Source organism: Hemiscyllium ocellatum, chromosome 24, assembly GCF_020745735.1.
Source record: "Hemiscyllium ocellatum isolate sHemOce1 chromosome 24, sHemOce1.pat.X.cur, whole genome shotgun sequence".
Classification (NCBI taxonomy): domain Eukaryota; kingdom Metazoa; phylum Chordata; class Chondrichthyes; order Orectolobiformes; family Hemiscylliidae; genus Hemiscyllium; species Hemiscyllium ocellatum.
In genome coordinates, this window is record NC_083424.1 from 28,833,375 (window position 1) to 28,850,016 (window position 16,642).

General features: G+C 40.3%; 1 protein-coding gene across 1 annotated transcript in view; it reads left to right on the forward strand.

Moving 5' to 3' along the window:
• setd1ba (SET domain containing 1B, histone lysine methyltransferase a) overlaps positions 1-16,642 on the forward strand; it is a 142,215-nt gene that overhangs the window by 59,914 nt on the left and 65,659 nt on the right. Inside the window, exon 7 of the mRNA XM_060843638.1 lies at positions 3,342-4,151. Within this exon, the coding sequence (XP_060699621.1) occupies positions 3,342-4,151 (810 nt within the window). The remainder of the gene's footprint in view (positions 1-3,341; positions 4,152-16,642) is intronic.

The following is a 16,642-nucleotide window of genomic DNA, read 5'->3' on the forward strand; positions in this document are numbered from 1 at the left end:
GCAGATGTCTAGTCATTGAGAGCTTTATTAAAACAAAATAAACAACATATTAAAAAGCACAAGAAAGATGATCTCAAATTATAATATTGTTATGATCCCTGTGAACAATCAATAAAATTTTAAAAGAAATTTGAACTTAGTTAAAAGCTGAAGATGATGCAACAAGATTTCACATTTTAAATTTTTGCTGTAGCAAATAACTAGAAGCACGATTAACTGAAATGTCTTTTTGTGGCCAACTTATACCTTACATGGCAAAGGAACATTCCTCTTTTGTGTTTATCACCTGTAATATTCTCCGTAGAATTACAAACTGCCACAGTCACCTCCAGCTTCCAAGGCAGTTAGCATTGTCTCATTTCACTGTGTAATAACTTCAAGCAATTGTCCCTTCGTTTGTGGAGATCTCCCAAATCCACTACCAGCAATAAAGCTCACTGATTCATTTTGACCCTATTGTCTAGTCCGGGACTAATCTCCCAGATTGCTTACATGGCTGCAGAATGCATCTCTTCAACCAGAGATCATTCCCCCTCCTGCATGCATTTTTAGTAAGTCTCAAGGAATCTGTAGCTTTTTCTTCCAGCTGACCACATCAAACTGCTGTTCTTTTTATTTGTCCCTTTTTCCTTCTGCCTAAAAAAAAACTTGACCTGATGGAGGAGCAGTGCTCCGAAAGCTAGTGCTTCCAAATCAACCTGTTGGACCATAACCTAGTGTTGTGTGATTTTTAACTTTGACAGAGGAAAGTCTACTTACTTTTAGTACAGCTGCCATTGTCTGTTGTTCCCAGTTGAACTTTGCACCATATTCCACAGGTTACCATTGACTAGAAATTGAAATGTTGAGAATGTGGTGCTGGAAAAGCACAGCAGGTCAGGTAGCATCTGAGAAGCAGGAGAGTCGACATTTCGGGCAAAAGCACTTCATCAGGAATGCCTTTGCCAGCACCACACTCAACTCTAATCTCCAGCATCTGTATTCCTTGCTTTCATTGAAGTGGACTAGCCGTATAAATACTGAGGCTGCAAGAGCATGTCAGATGCATGAAATCATGTGGTAAATCATTCACCTCTGATTCCCCAAAGCCTGTCTGCCAGCTACAGCGCATAAGTCACAAGTGTTTTGGAATGCTTCAAGTTGTCGGGATGAGTGCAGTTCCAACAGCATTCAGAAAACTTGACATTAAAGCAGCCCGTTTGACTGACACATCTTCAAACATTCAGTCTCTCTATTGCCCGATAGCATGTTCAATAGCAGTGTAGTATACCATCTACACAATGCACTGCTAAAATTCTCCAAGGCTCCTTATACATCAAGAATAAAAGCAAAATACTAACAATGCCGGGAATGTGAAACAAAAAGAAAATGCTGGGGAAACTTAGCCAGTTTGGCCGTTTCTGGAGAGAGAAACCATTAACTCTCCCAGTCCAGTCTGAACCATCTTCAGAATATACTATCTCTAAGTTAACTCTGTCTGTACAGGTGCATCCAGATCTGCTGAGTTTCTCCATCTTTCTCTGTTGTTCCTGACCACATCACTTTCAACTTCCAGTTGTTTCCATTTCATTAGATCATCTTATTCCCATACAAACGTTTCCATCCTGGAACTGCAGTCATTTTCAGTGAAACACAAGAGAAACCCTGTTCATTTTCTGCTGAAACTATTATAGTCTACAGGTCTGAACAGTGAATTCAATAACCTGTTGTTCACTTTGATTATGCTTCTTTTCTCCTCCTTCACACTGCTCTGTTTGAATGGGTTTGTTCTCAGTACTGTTAACCTATTTTCTCCTATTCACACTTATCAGTAACACCTATTCTACATCTTAATGTCTCCTGAATGACTATTAGAACTTATTGTGTCTTTTGCTCTGAGCACCAACATGTTTCACTTGCTCCTCCCCAGCTTTTGTCAACGTCATTTTCCAGGCCCTTTCAGTTCCAAAGAAGAATCATTGGACTCAACATTTATGTTGTTTATCTCTCCAGAGTCTCTCCGAAGTGTTCCCTTTATCCTTCTAAATTCTATACTGTGGGGTGTAGGTGACTTTTTTGTCTTAGCTAACTGGCCTATCAAATTCTAATAACTGTTTGTATCTGTATTTATGTTTGTCACACTGATTCTTCCTACTCCAATTATGTTTGCTTAAAAATTCAGAAAATGTTTGGTGTTGCTCACTCATTAAGGATAAATCTGAGGTGTAAGGTCTGTTACTTCTAGTTCCTTGGAAAGTTGTCTGGCTCCATTGTCTGCACTGAAGTGATCCACAAGTCAAAAGTCCCCATGAATGATTTTTTTTATTGTGTAAATGTCTTTGTTGCGAATAATGATCAGGAAAGATTAGAAAACCTGCCACATTGCTATGTCCTGGTTTGTACTCTTGCACTCAGTCAAAATCTATCCTACTGAACACTTTGGGAGCACAGTGATCTGATTGCTTCCAAGATTAGAACATTGCAGTTTCACAATACATAATTGCACAAGTTAAAGGATGTAAGAAAGGAACAAGTTCTATTTGAAAATTTCCAAAGCCACCCAGCCTTTGTATGCAATATATGAGCTGAATGCAATTTGAAATTAGTTTGATGCTCTGTTGTGCATTGTTAATATCTACTCAGTACTGAATACAATCCTGGAGGTTGGATGTCTCCTTCAATGCTTGTTCTGTCTCTTAATTGCAATAAAGTAGTAAAAACTCTGCCACAAGTTTCATTTCCACATAACATGAAATTCTTCTTTCTTGGTCCTTTACAAGTCTGTTGTAGTGGAGGCCATGATGCTATGATGTGTAGACTTGTTGACCTGATTTCTCCCAATTTGATGTTTATTGTGATGTTTACTTTAGCATTCATACAGATATTTCCTCTCAAGTTCCTAGAAATTTTCTGAATAGAAATATAACATTTCCTAACCAGGATGTAACATCACAAACTGTAAACCAAACTACATTTTAAAAGATTTTTCATGGGAAGTGGGCATCACAGGCAAAGTCAGTATTGGTTACACCTCCCTAATTGCCCTTCCACCTTCAGATGGTGCTGGTGAGCCACCTTCTTTAGCTGCTGCAGTCTGTGTAGTTTAATTGCATGGGTAGTGCTGTTACGGAGCGAGGTCCAAGATTTTTAGCCAGCAACAGTAAAGGAATAGTCATATAGTTCCAAGGCAGGATGATGTCTGACATCAAGAGAAGTCTGAGATAAAATAAAGACTGCAGTAAAGTAGAAACATTTGAGACCAGGATTGTTTGACTTTTACGTAAAAGTTGTAAACATTAATTACTGCAAATTTCTAATTCCGTGCAATTATTACAGTTGTTTCAAATTCCTTGTTTCAACAGAGCCAGCAGTCATCAGGGGAAGACATGGAGATATCAGATGATGAAGCAAGTACAAGTCCAATAACCAGCGCAGAATGTTCGGAAACTATTGTGGTCAGCTCTTCTGCTTCTGCTATACCCATACCACCACCAGGATTCCATCCACTACCCCCACCACCTCAAACTGGATTTCCATTGCCACCACCTCTTCCTCCCCCTCCACCACCACCTCCAACCCATCCTACTGTTGCAGTTCCACCCCCTCCACTTCCTGCGCGACCAGACCTGTGCCCTCCTGGAGTGCCTCCACCACCACCCCCACCCCCACCACCACCCCCACCCCCACCACCACCTCCCCTGCTTCCTCACCTTCATCCATTTCCTCCCAACATGTATCCACTGATGTCTATGGACCTAATGAACTGCATAGGCAACCACTGGGGGAGTATGCAGATGTCGTTTCAGATGCAGACTCAGATGTTGAGCCGTATGATGCAAGGTCAAGGGCATTCTCCTTACCCACCTTTCATGGCTGGTGGAATGAACTTGCAGTTTGGAAATATGCAACCATACCGCCCGTATCTTGTGAATTCAAGTCTAGCTCATGGTCAGCAATGGACTCCGTTGCCAAAGTTTGATCCAACTGTCCCACCACCTGGGTATGAAGTCAAGAAAGAGGATCCTCATAAAGCCACCATTGATGGAGTCCTTTTGGTGGTTATGAAGGAACTTAAAAGCATAATGAAACGAGACTTGAATCGCAAAATGGTTGAAATGGTGGCATTTAGGACGTTTGATGAATGGTGGGAGAGGAAAGAACGTAAAGCAAAGGTAAACCACTCTTTTTGTATGTATGTTTTAGGAATGAAACCGCTCCTGTATTTTGCAGATAATGCTGACATTTTGTTATTGCAATTTATTTTACTATTCATTACTTGTTTACTACAAAAAGGTTATGCACATGAATAGTTCCCCTGGTGTCTGCCTGACAATATCTCTCTTCCTTTCAGTGGGCATGCCTTGATGTACAAGATACAACTTTGTTTGACACATCTATGAAAAAACTTACACATGAAAATTTAGTTTGCTAGTTTATCAATAAAGATACTGGAGCCCAGACTTTCCGGTTTATGTTATTTTAGATCTGACATTAATCTGTGTACATTGTTACCACACTGAAAACCTAAGCTTTGATATCTTATTCATGATTGCAATGATTTGGTTTTAAATTGTCCTTCTTATGCTGGAAAGCAGGGGTTTCAAAAACACTTGTCCGCAGCTTTTCTGAACTAAGAATTAAACTGTTTTGCAATAAAATATTATCCCTTTGATGTAGCTGCTCAGCACAAGATTAACCCCGGTTTAATAGAGAGAAAAACATCAATACATACTCAGGCCATACCAGATGAAACAAATTGCACCACATGAATAGATGCATATTAAACCAAATAATTGTCTCCCTTTGGGACTGTTATATTATTTGTGCATAATAGCTCAGTTGTTTCTTTGTATTATGCTAGCTGACAAAGGCCTTTTTCTTCAGTTTATTTTAAACCAACATTTTATTCGTGAATTTGATGGCTTGTCCAGGTGTTCAGTTTGACAGCCAATGTGCGAAGTCATGAAAATTATGCGAATAGTTTGGCTACCGTGTGAGGTACACTTGCAAATGAAAAAAATTTGGACAAGAACAATGCCAACTGCAGCAAACAGGAAATTATCAGTTGTGGCTATTGCTAATTCTTTACTGCCTCAAGATACTGGTTTCTGAATTTTTTTTCTATTTGTATCGTGGTCCGGTACATACAACTAAAGGACTTCCTCCTGCAATTTGAATATTATTATTAAGAAATATAGTGGCCTGGATATTATGGGCTACATAGGTAAGATGAGAAGCTGGGGCAGGGTTTGGGGGGCATTGCAGAAGTGTAGGAGATTGGTTGGAAAAACAATTAGTTTTAAGTTTTTCCTGAATGTAGTGCAATTTTATTTTTCATCCCTGCTGACTGGTTCCCTTTCTTAAAGACAGCCCAATTCACAAACTAGAGGATAGGATTTAAATAATTGTCAAAATAACCAGCAGGTATTTGTTAGACCTAGCAACATGTCATGACCTAGATGCATTGCCTGGAGAGGTTTTGGAAGCAGATTCAATTGTAACTTTCAAAAGAGGAATGGGAAAACATAAGCAAAGATTTTCGGAGGCACTGGGAAGAAACAACAGGGATATTGAATCATTTGTATTCTTGAACAATTCCTACAGACTGGGGAGTTGCTAATGTAATCCCACCATTTAAAAATGGAGGTAGGGAGAAAACGGAATTATAGACAAGTGTATCTGATGTCAGGAGTGGGGATGATGCTCGAGTCCATTATCAAAGAATTTTATGGTACAGCACTTAGAAAATACTTAAATCAGGCACAGCCAGAATGGATTTACGAAAGGGAAATTGTGTTTGACAAATCTATTGGACTTTGTGGATGTAAGTAGTAGAATTGTTTGAGGGAAGTAGAGAATATAGTTTATTCGGACTTTCAGAAGGCATCCAACAAAGTCCCACATAAGAGATTATTGTGTAAAATGGAAGCACTTGAGGAGTAGAGTGCTGAGATAGTTAGAAAACTGGTTGGCAGATAGGAAACAAAAAGTAGGAATAAATGGACTTTTTCCTGAGTGACAGGTGGTGACCAGTGGGATACTGCAGGGATTGGTAGTAGGACTTCTATCAACACATGTTAATAATTTAGATGAGGGAACGAAATGAAATATCACAATTTGCAGGGGACATAAAACTGGATGGAAGGGTGAGCTGTGAGCAGGGTGCAGAGATGTTGCAGTGTGATTTGGACAGGCTGAGTGAGTGGGTACATGCAGGTTGAATGCCGTGTAATGTGGATCATTATGAGGTTATACATTGTGGCAGCAAAATAATAATTCAGATTATTATTTGAATGATTGGCTGTAAATTGAGAGAGGAGAATGTTCAGTGAGACCTGGGTGTCCTCCTGCTGAAAGTAAGCAGGTTCAGCAGACAGTAAAGAAGGCTATTGTATGTTGGCCTTCATAGTGAGAGGATTCGAGTAGATTCAGGGATGTCTTGCTCCAATTAAACAGGACACTGGTGAGGCCAGAGCTGGAATATTGTGCGCAGTTTTGGTCTCCATATTTAAGAATGTTTTTGATACAGGGTGAGTGTAGCGAAAGTTTATCAGATTGATTCCTGGGATGGCAGGGTTGACGTATGAGGAGAGAATGAAACGGTTAGGATTGCATTCACTGGAGTTTAGAAGAATGAGGGGATCTCAAAGAAATCTATAAAATTCAAACAGGGCTAGACAGGTTAGATATAGGAAGGATGTTTCTGATGATGGGGGATCTCTGGAAGCAGGGGGCAAGTTTAAGCCTCTTCAGACTGAGATAAGGAGAAATTTCTTCAATCCAGAGAATGGTGGGCCGGGGAATTCACTATCATAGAAAATGGTCGAGGCCAAAACATTATGTTTTCTAGAAGGAGATGAATACAATTCTTGTTAAATAAAGGTAATTATGAGGGCATGAGAGAGAAACTGATGAAAATAGACTGGAAGCAGAGCCTAGTGGGGAAGACAGTAGAGCAAAAATGGCAGGAGTTTGTGGTATAATTGAGGACACTGTACAGAGGTTCATTCCCAAGAAAAGAAAGATTATCTGGGGAGGGATTAGACAGCCATGGCTGAGAAAGGAAGTCAGAAAATGGATTAAAGAAACAGAGAGATCCTATAAAGTGGCCAAGAGCAGTGGGAAATCAGCAGATTGGGAAGGATACAAAAACAAACAGAGGATAACAAAGGGAGAAATAAGGAAGGAGAGGATCAAATATGAAGGTAGGCTAGCCAGTAATATTAGAAATGATAGTAAAAGTTTCTTTCAATACATAAGAAACAAACGACAGGCAAAAGTAGACATTGGGCCACTTCAAACTGATGCTGGAAGCCTAGTGATGGGAGATAAGGAAATAGCAGGAGAACTTAACAAGTACTTTGCGTCAGTCTTCACAGTGGAAGACATGAGTAATATCCCAACAATTAAAGGGAGTCAGGGGGCTGAGTTGAGTATGGTTGCCATTACAAAAGAGAAAGTGCTAGAAAAGCTAAAAGGTCTTAAAATTGATAAATCTCCTGGCCACGATGGGATACATCCTAGAGAGAGGTGGCTGAGGAAATAGCGGAGGCATTGGTTAAGATCTTTCAAAAGTCACTGGAGTCAGGGAAAGTCCCGGATGATTGGAAGATTGCTGTTGTAACCCCCTTGTTCAAGAAAGAATCAAGACAAAAGATGGAAAATTAGCCTAACCTCGGTTGTTGGTAAAATTCTAGAATCCATCAATAAGGATGAGGTTTCTAAATTCTTGGAAGAGCAGAGTCGGATTAGAACAAGTCAGCATGGATTTAGTAAGGGGAGGTCGTGTTTGACAAACCTGTTGGAATTCTTTGAAGAGGTGACAAGTAGGTTAGACCAGGGAAACCCAGTGGATGTGGTCTATCTAGACTTCCAAAAGGCCTTTGATAAGGTGCCACACGGGAGGCTGCTGAGCAAGGTGAGGGCCCATGGTGTTTGAGGTGAGCTACTGGTATGGATTGAAGATTGGCTGTCTGTCAGAAGGCAGAGAGTTGGGATAAAAGCTTCTTTTTCAGAATAGCAACCGGTGACAAGCTGTGTCCCGCAGGGTTAAGTGTTGGGGCTGCAGCTGTTCACGTTATATATTAATGATCTGGATGAAGGGACTGGGGGCATTCTAGCAAAGTTTGCCGATGATACAAAGTTAGCTGGACAGGCAGGTAGTACTGAGCAAGTGGGGAGGCTGCAGAAGGATCTAGACAGTTTGGGAGAGTGGTCCAGGAAATGGCTGATGGAATTCAATGTGAGCAAATGCGAGGTCTTGCACGTTGGAAAAAAGAATAAAAGCATGGACTACTTTCTAAACGATGAGAAAATTCTTAAAGCCAAAGTACAAAGGGGTCTGGGAGTGCTAGTCGAGGTTTCTCTAAAGGTAAGCATGCAGGTTGAGTCCGTGATTAAAAAGGCGGATGCAATGTTGTCATTTATCTCAAGAGGGTTGGAATATAAAAGCACTGTGCTACTGAGACTTTATAAAGCTCTGGTTAGGCCCCATTTGGAGTACTGTGCCCAGTTTTGGTCCCCACACCTCAGGAAGGACATACTGGCACTGGAGCGTGTCCAGCGGAGATTCACACGGATGATCCCTGGAATGGTAGGTCTACCATATGAGGAACGGCTGAGGGTCCTGGGATTGTATTCATTGGAGTTTAGAAGATTAAGGGGAGATCTAGTAGAAACTTACAACATAATAAATGTCTTGGAAAGGGTGGACGCTAGGAAATTGTTTCCATTAGGCGAGGAGACTAGGACCCGTGGACACAGCCTTAGAATTAGAGGGGGTCAATTCAGAACAGAAATGCGGAGACATTTTTTCAGCCAGAGAGTGGTGGGCCTGTGGAATTCATTGCCGCAGAGTGCAGTGGAGGCCGGGGCGCTAAATGTCTTCAAGGCAGAGATTGATAAATTCTTGATGTCACAAGGAATTAAGGGTTTCAGGGAGAATGCGGGTAAGTGGAGTTGAAATGCCCATCAGCCATGATTGAATGGTGGAGTGGACTCGATGGGCCGAATGGCCTTACTTCCACTCCTATGTCTTATGGTCTTGGGGTCATTGTGGCATGATTGATACAGCCAAACCAAATCTGATCATAAATTATTGGATCTATTAAATTTTGAACTTAAAGCAAAACAAAAAGGGCTGTATTAAGTGAATGCAATTAGGGGGTAGAAAGCTTAGTGGCTTAATACAGTTAGATCCCCACTGTTCTCAAAATTCTGAGACCAGTAAGTTCTCTTGTGATGCAAATGCATAGTTCAGGGGGAGAAAGGTCTTAGATAAATGATTTATAATAGTTTTTGTTGTAATTTGCTAAAGGAAACCATTTATTTTAAGTGTTATTTGTTTCTTTTCAGATTGATGATTGGTGAGGGGAAAGCTAAATTGCTGATAACTGATGATAAATTCAGTATTGTCAAATTTCTGTATGGACACTTTTGACATTGTATTATAAAGTCAGAGCTGCTTGAGCCAGGTTGCTTGGGGGTTTCCTGACATTTGCTCTGCTTGGAAATCATGGCATTATTTTTAAGGATGTCCGATTTAATGCATCAGTGCTCCAGAGTTTACACTGGAAACCTCTAACCAGTTTTAAATGGGGGAGCATTTAATCAGTTTATTGTAAGCGTCTTAATTCATTGATATGCAGTTCAGTAGGTTTTAATGCTGATGAGTGAAGCACATGTTGTTGATCTTGTAGTAAGCAGCTGGTGTTATATTTGACTTTCCATTCTGTTGAGACACAATTCACCCAGGTGAGCAGCCCCAATATTGCTAATAGGCTGGGAGATAAGTGACTGGCCAAATCTGTCAGACATTGTGTTTTCAAGGTACTTCAATTTCAGTTGCATTGTGTCATGTCATGCTGATGTTTCAGATGCAGCATAATGTAGCATTACATTGAACAACTTCCCTTAATTAAATTATATATTCCTCAAGTGATCCTTTTAAAATTAATTCTTGGGTTTCTGCACCTTTTTTTTAGCTACAGGTCAATCTGCTATAATAAGTGTTTCGTTAACGCCAATTTGCTAATACGCGATTGACGAATTGGGACATGGTTTCTAAAGCAAGACCTTTTTTAAATCTGTGTTGGCTGTACCGTAATGACATTGCCAACACTTGAAGTGCTGTTTCTAAAGCACAATTTTTCTATAATGTGGGGTTGCACAAGAACGCAACTATCATAGAACATAGAACAATACAGCACAGAACAGGCCCTTCGGCCCACGATGTTGTGCCGAACATCTATCCTAGATTAAGCACCCATCCATGTACCTATCCAATTGCCGCTTAAAGGTCGCCAATGATTCTGACTCTACCACTCCCACGGGCAGCGCATTCCATGCCCCCACCACTCTCTGGGTAAAGAACCCACCCCTGACATCTCCCTATACCTTCCACCCTTCACCTTAAATTTATGTCCCCTTGTAACACTCTGTTGTACCCGGGGAAAAAGTTTCTGACTGTCTCTCTATCTATTCCTCTGATCATCTTATAAACCTCTATCAAGTCACCCCTCATCCTTCGCCGTTCCAACGAGAAAAGGCCGAGAACTCTCAACCTATCCTCGTACGACCTATTCTCCATTCCAGGCAACATCCTGGTAAATCTTCTCTGCACCCTCTCCAAAGCTTCCACATCTTTCCTAAAGTGAGGCAACCAGAACTGCACACAGTACTCCAAGTGTGGCCTTACCAAAGTCCTGTACAGCTGCAACATCACTTCACGACTCTTGAATTCAATCCCTCTGCTAATGAACGCTAATACACCATAGGCCTTCTTACAAGCTCTATCCACCTGAGTGGCAACTTTCAAAGATCCAAGTACATAGACCCCAAGATCCCTCTGTTCCTCCACCTGACTAAGAACCCTACCGTTAACCCTGTATTCCGCATTCTTATTTGTTCTTCCAAAATGGACAACCTCACACTTGGCAGGGTTGAACTCCATCTGCCACTCCTCAGCCCAGCTCTGCATCATATCTAAGTCCCTTTGCAGCCGACAACAGCCCTCCTCACTGTCCACAACTCCACCAATCTTCGTATCATCTGCAAATTTACTGACCCACCCTTCGACACTCTCATCCAAGTCATTAATAAAAATTACAAACAGCAGAGGACCCAGAACTGATCCCTGCAGAACTCCACTTGTAACTGGGCTCCAGGCTGAATATTTACCATCTACCACCACTCTCTGACTTTGACCGGTTAGCCAGTTTTCTATCCAATTGGCCAAATTTCCCTCTATCACATGCCTTCTGACTTTCCGCATAAGCCTACCATGGGGAACCTTATCAAATGCCTTACTAAAATCCATGTACACTACATCCACTGCTCTACCCTCATCCACATGCTTGGTCACCTCCTCCAAAGAATTCAATAAGACTTGTAAGGCAAGACCTACCCTTCACAAATCCGTGCTACGGATCATATCAAATCCATCATATCATGTTAAAGAAGAACTACCTGTATTCTATCGATTTATGTGGGAAGAAGCGAGTGCCTTTTCAGTCGAGTCAAACTTTTAAGTATCTGAACAACTGATCAGCAGTGGCTTTATGAAGATTTTTGAAACATGTGCCTTAAATATTTATGCCTAGTTAAACAGCCATCACTTTTTATGGTTTATGTCTCAACATTCTGCTGCACATGTTCTGAGAGTGCTACTCCTAACTATATTTGGACTGTATGATAAACTAATTAGTTTTTGCTGTATTCAAAATTATATAAAATTGAATGCAGTTACGAAAAGTTGATTGCTGGTGACTGGGTGTTTGATCTTCATTTTTTAGGTAGCTGGTTATCCATCATATCTCGAGCTTGACCTGAGTATTATGGATACACAGCTGTCACCTGGGTAGTCTATCAGTTTGGATGATGGTGTGCAGAATTAAGTGACCAACTAAAGAATGACAGAAAAGTTAAATAGCGAACAACATAGTCAAAACAAAACTGAGTTAAATAAGACTTTTCTTCAGTAGTGGAACATGTTATCAATTTCCATACAAGCAGCAAAGATTGCATTATTAGCAGTATTGAGTTTGTTGCTAGGATATTTGTGCCTGAAATGCAGTCATTAAACTCTATTCTCGATTCTCCTATCCCAGTGAGTGTGTTTTCTCTAGAGACCAAGTTTTGCAGTCCCTGCTGAGCCATCTGTGGGAGAGAGGAAAAACAGACTGCCCTGCTCTCTTCATGCAATTTAATGTTTAAATATTTTATCCAAGAAATGTCTTAATGGAACGAGTGTTGTTTTCTATGTTACACTTGCATAATATGAACAAGATAAGTTGGACTGAAAAGATAAATGTCATGTTGCAAAAGTTATAATATTTTGAATTTGCCGCAACCGTACATTTTAAACACACACTCCAAGCAGTCAATCCAGTAGTTGTAAAGGGCTGCTATTCAGAGTGCAAGGGTCAGTTCTGGGGCCACTGTTGTCCACCATTTTGTAACGATTTAGATATTAGGATCAAACAGAATTACTGTTGGAATATTGCGTGCATTTCTGGTCTCCTTCCTATCGGAAAGATGTTGTGAAACCTGAAAGGGTTCAGAAAAGATTTACAAGGATGTTGCAAGGTTTGGAGGATTTGAGCTATAGGGAGAGGCTGAACAGGCTGGGGCTGTTTTCCCTGGAGCGTCTGAGGTTGAGGGGTGGCCTTATAGAGGTTTACAAAATTATGAGGGGCATGGATAGGGTAAGTAGGCAAAGTCTTTTCCCTAGGGTCGGGGAGTGCATAACTAGACGGCATAGGTTTAGGGTGAGAGGGGAAAGATGTAAAAGAGACCTAAGGAGCAACCTTTTCACGTAGAGGGTGGTACGTATATGGAATGAGCTGCCAGAAGAAGTGGTGGAGGCTGGTACAATTGCAACATTTAAGAGGCATTTGGATGGTTATAGGAGTAGAAAGGGTTTGGAGGGATATGGGCCAGGTGTTGGCAGATGGGGCTAGATTGGGTGGGGATGTCTGGTCGGCATGGACGGGTTGGACCATCTCTATGTACATCAGTATGACTCTCTATGACAAGGTTGTGGACACCACCAAATTAGGATGGATGGACAACAAGGAAGATTTTACACAAAACAAATTACTAAACCTACAAATGAGCATATAATTAGCAATTATGTCATGGTGTGTTTGTAAAGATTATCCAAGCTAAATTTCTCATCCTCTTGGTGATAATAGACACTTTTGGGTGAGATGTCAAAACTGAATGCTGTTCAGCTCCAAATTTCAGGCTGCTTGCTGAGACACTGTCGTACTTATTAGGAAGTTTTTTTTAAAAATGCCTTCGCATGCTAGCTATCACTCCTAGATCACTGTCAAGGCAAATTGAATCCTGTTTGATCAGATCTGACCATCAGTGCAGTGACTTCCTGACCAGGTTTTTTTTCCTCAATCATGGCAGTGTTACTGTAAAGGCCAGCATTTATTGCCCATTCATGTGTTGTCCCCTGGAAGAATACAAGCTGGTACACTCTTCTTCACTTACCATGTGACTGGGAGGAAGTGCCACTAATCATGACTCCTAATGCTTATTTATCTTGTAACCTGCTATTCCTAGCTGAAGGAGTTCACTGTTACAGTGGAGGATGAAATAAAATCAAATCCAAAATTTATACCTCTCACAAATGAAGAAGAGAGTAATCTCATTGAATAGCATCAGTTTTGCTGTTACGGTGGTGTTACACTTTTATCTCAAATTTCAAGTAAAGATATCTTTAAAAATAATCCTAATGAGTACCACTGTACCCCACCAAGCTGTTCTAAATTTGGTACAGACCAGCATTTAGTTTTCACTACCTGCCTGGTGTGTGATCTCTAAAATAATGATAAATTAACATAGATGGCGATCGCAAATGAATCATGGTGGAACAGACTTTAATGACTGAAGAGCCTTAGTTCTGTTTGTGTTCTGCTAAATGGTAACATGCCATAGTATGGGAAAGTTGAGTTCCTGAGATTGATATAATTCAGTCTGGATTTAAAAAAAAAAATTTTGTTTAACAACATAATCCCGCCTGCATTGTTTTGAAGAAAAGGTGAGGTGATGCGAGATCAGGAGAAACAGGGGAATTTTCATCCTAAAATGAACACAAAATTTATTCATACACCTATCGTGAAGATGCTTGTGTAGTTGATGACAACTGGGCTCTTAATTTTGTTCAACAGAAAGGAAAGTATCCACTGGAATATTAACCTGAATTGGATTGAAAGTTGGTTAAACCGCCATTATGGCAAAAATAATATAAATTAATGTATCTCATTTAAGAAATTTACTTATTTTTTCAAATTAATGCTAAACTTCATATTTAATCTGTTAGTACTCTTGCTGACTCCAATTGAAATATGTGGTGCAGTGGTAGTGTCTGTACCTCAAAATTAGAAAGTGTGGATGCAACATCCACTTGCCCAGAGGTGTGAAAAAAATACTGATTAAGATAACTACATATGAAAAATCATACTTGGACAATAATCTTTTAGTGTGCTCCAGAATTAACTATGTCTGTTTTCTGTTCAAGAACAGCCACAACATTCCAACATTCTAAGCGATGGACCCACCATCCATTGTTAACTAAGAAAGTCAAAAGTAGTATTAAATTCAAAGAAATTATTTATAATTGTACTCCGATAGGTGGCAGGTCAGAAGATTGGACAAAATGTTTTTTTTTTTAAAAATAATTACCACAAGATTAATGAGGGAAAATTAGAGTACGAGAGAGTTAGTCAAAAACATAAAAACATTGGAAACTTCTATGAGGTATTTAAAAAGAAGATAATAAAGTAAGTGTTGGTCCTCCAGAAAATGAGTCTGGGAAACCTAGAGTACTAATGATGGAGGATAAAGAGATGGCAGACGAATTGAACAGGTATTTTGCATCAGTCTTCACTAGACAGGATATATGTAACATCCTGGAAATAGCTGTCAATCTAGGTATTGAAATTAACTTACAATTATCAGGGAAGTAGTGGGTGGCACAATGGTTAGCACTGCTGCCTAATAGCGCCAGGGACCTAAGTTCGATTGCAGTCTTGGGTGACTGTGTGAAGTTCGTATGTTCTTCTCTGTCTGCATGGATTTTCACTGGGTGCACCAGTTTCCTCTCATAGCCCAAGGGTGGACTGGCCTTGTTAAATTGTCCTATAATGTCATGACTAAATGGATAAAGTCCAAGTAAATGTGGGTTTACAAGTATAATATGTAGAGGTGGGCATGGATGGGATGGTCTTCATAGGGTTGCTGCAATCTGTGGGTCAAATGGCCTGTATCTATGTGGTAAGGATTCTATGTTCTAAATTGTTGGGAGTGCAAGTTGATAAATCCCCAGGTCATGATGGATTTCACCCGAGGGTCTGAAAAAAACTAGATAGTTAAGATACAGGTCGTTCTGCTATAATGTGTGTTTTGTCAGTGTAAATTGGCCATAGTGCAATTGACAAATTGTGGAAGTTTTTTTGGGTAATGTGAACTTTCTACTGAATAGATATAGCGATTTTTTTTTAAAAGTAATCTTCTGCAGTGTGATTTTCTGTTGCGGTTCTGTTTGCTGAGCTGGGAATTTGTGTTGCAGACGTTTCGTCCCCTGTCTAGGTGACATCCTCAGCGCTTGGCAGCCTCCCGTGAAGCGCTTCTGTGATCTTTCCTCCACCATTTGTAGTGGTTTGAATCTGCCGCTTCTGGTTGTCAGTTCCAGCTGTCCGTTGCAGTGGTCGGTATATTGGGTCCAGGTCGATGTGCTTATTGATTGAATATGTGGATGAGTGCCATGCCTCTAGTAATTCCCTGGCTGTTCTGTGATTTTCTATAGTGGCTTTCCATAGCATGATTTTCTATAGTGCGAGGTTGCAGAGGAACACAACTGACATGTGAAAGCAGAACAACCTGTAATTGACATCATAAAAACTGAAAGAATCACAGATGCATAAATCAAACAAAAGCAGAAATTGCTGGAAAAGCTTAAGCAGGGCGAGCATCTCTGGAGAAAAATCAGATGATAAATTAGAGCCATCATGTTAGTTTCCAAAACTCATTTGGGTTCCTTTAGATTGGAAAATGTAGGGAGAGGGAGGGAGGTAGATAGGGTCAAGCTGAACATCACTTCAGTTACATATGTTATGCTTACATTTCAGAAAACAGTAGGAAATGCCTGTTCCATCTGCTAGTTGTCCAGCTGTCTTGATGTGTGCTTTCTAGAAGAAAAAAAGCCCTTCTATTTTCTGCTTAGAACCCTCAAATTACATTATTGATTGTGTGAATAGGGCCATTTCAGCCTCCATTCTTTCTACTACTTTTGTGGAAAAAAAGTTTCTATCTTAATGATGTACAACTCGTTTGTGTCCATGGGTATGAGAACGACTGTATGAATGCTTCCCTGCTTTGACATTTGTCACAATTGAACATTTTTATGACTAATCATGGTTCCATAACTATTTGAAGAGCTAATAAACCTGACTAGATGGATGGGAAGGGAAGATTATCCACAGTTGTCATTGGTTAACTAATTTTTTTGACAAACGTAAGGCCAGGAGACAAGTATAAACAAAATGAGGTTTATACAGCTAACAGAATTTGAGTTTAGTACATTAGAAGTAACTTAAAGAATTATTAGGGGCTTGGACCCAACAAAAATATTTAAAGTTGTTGAACCCTGTCA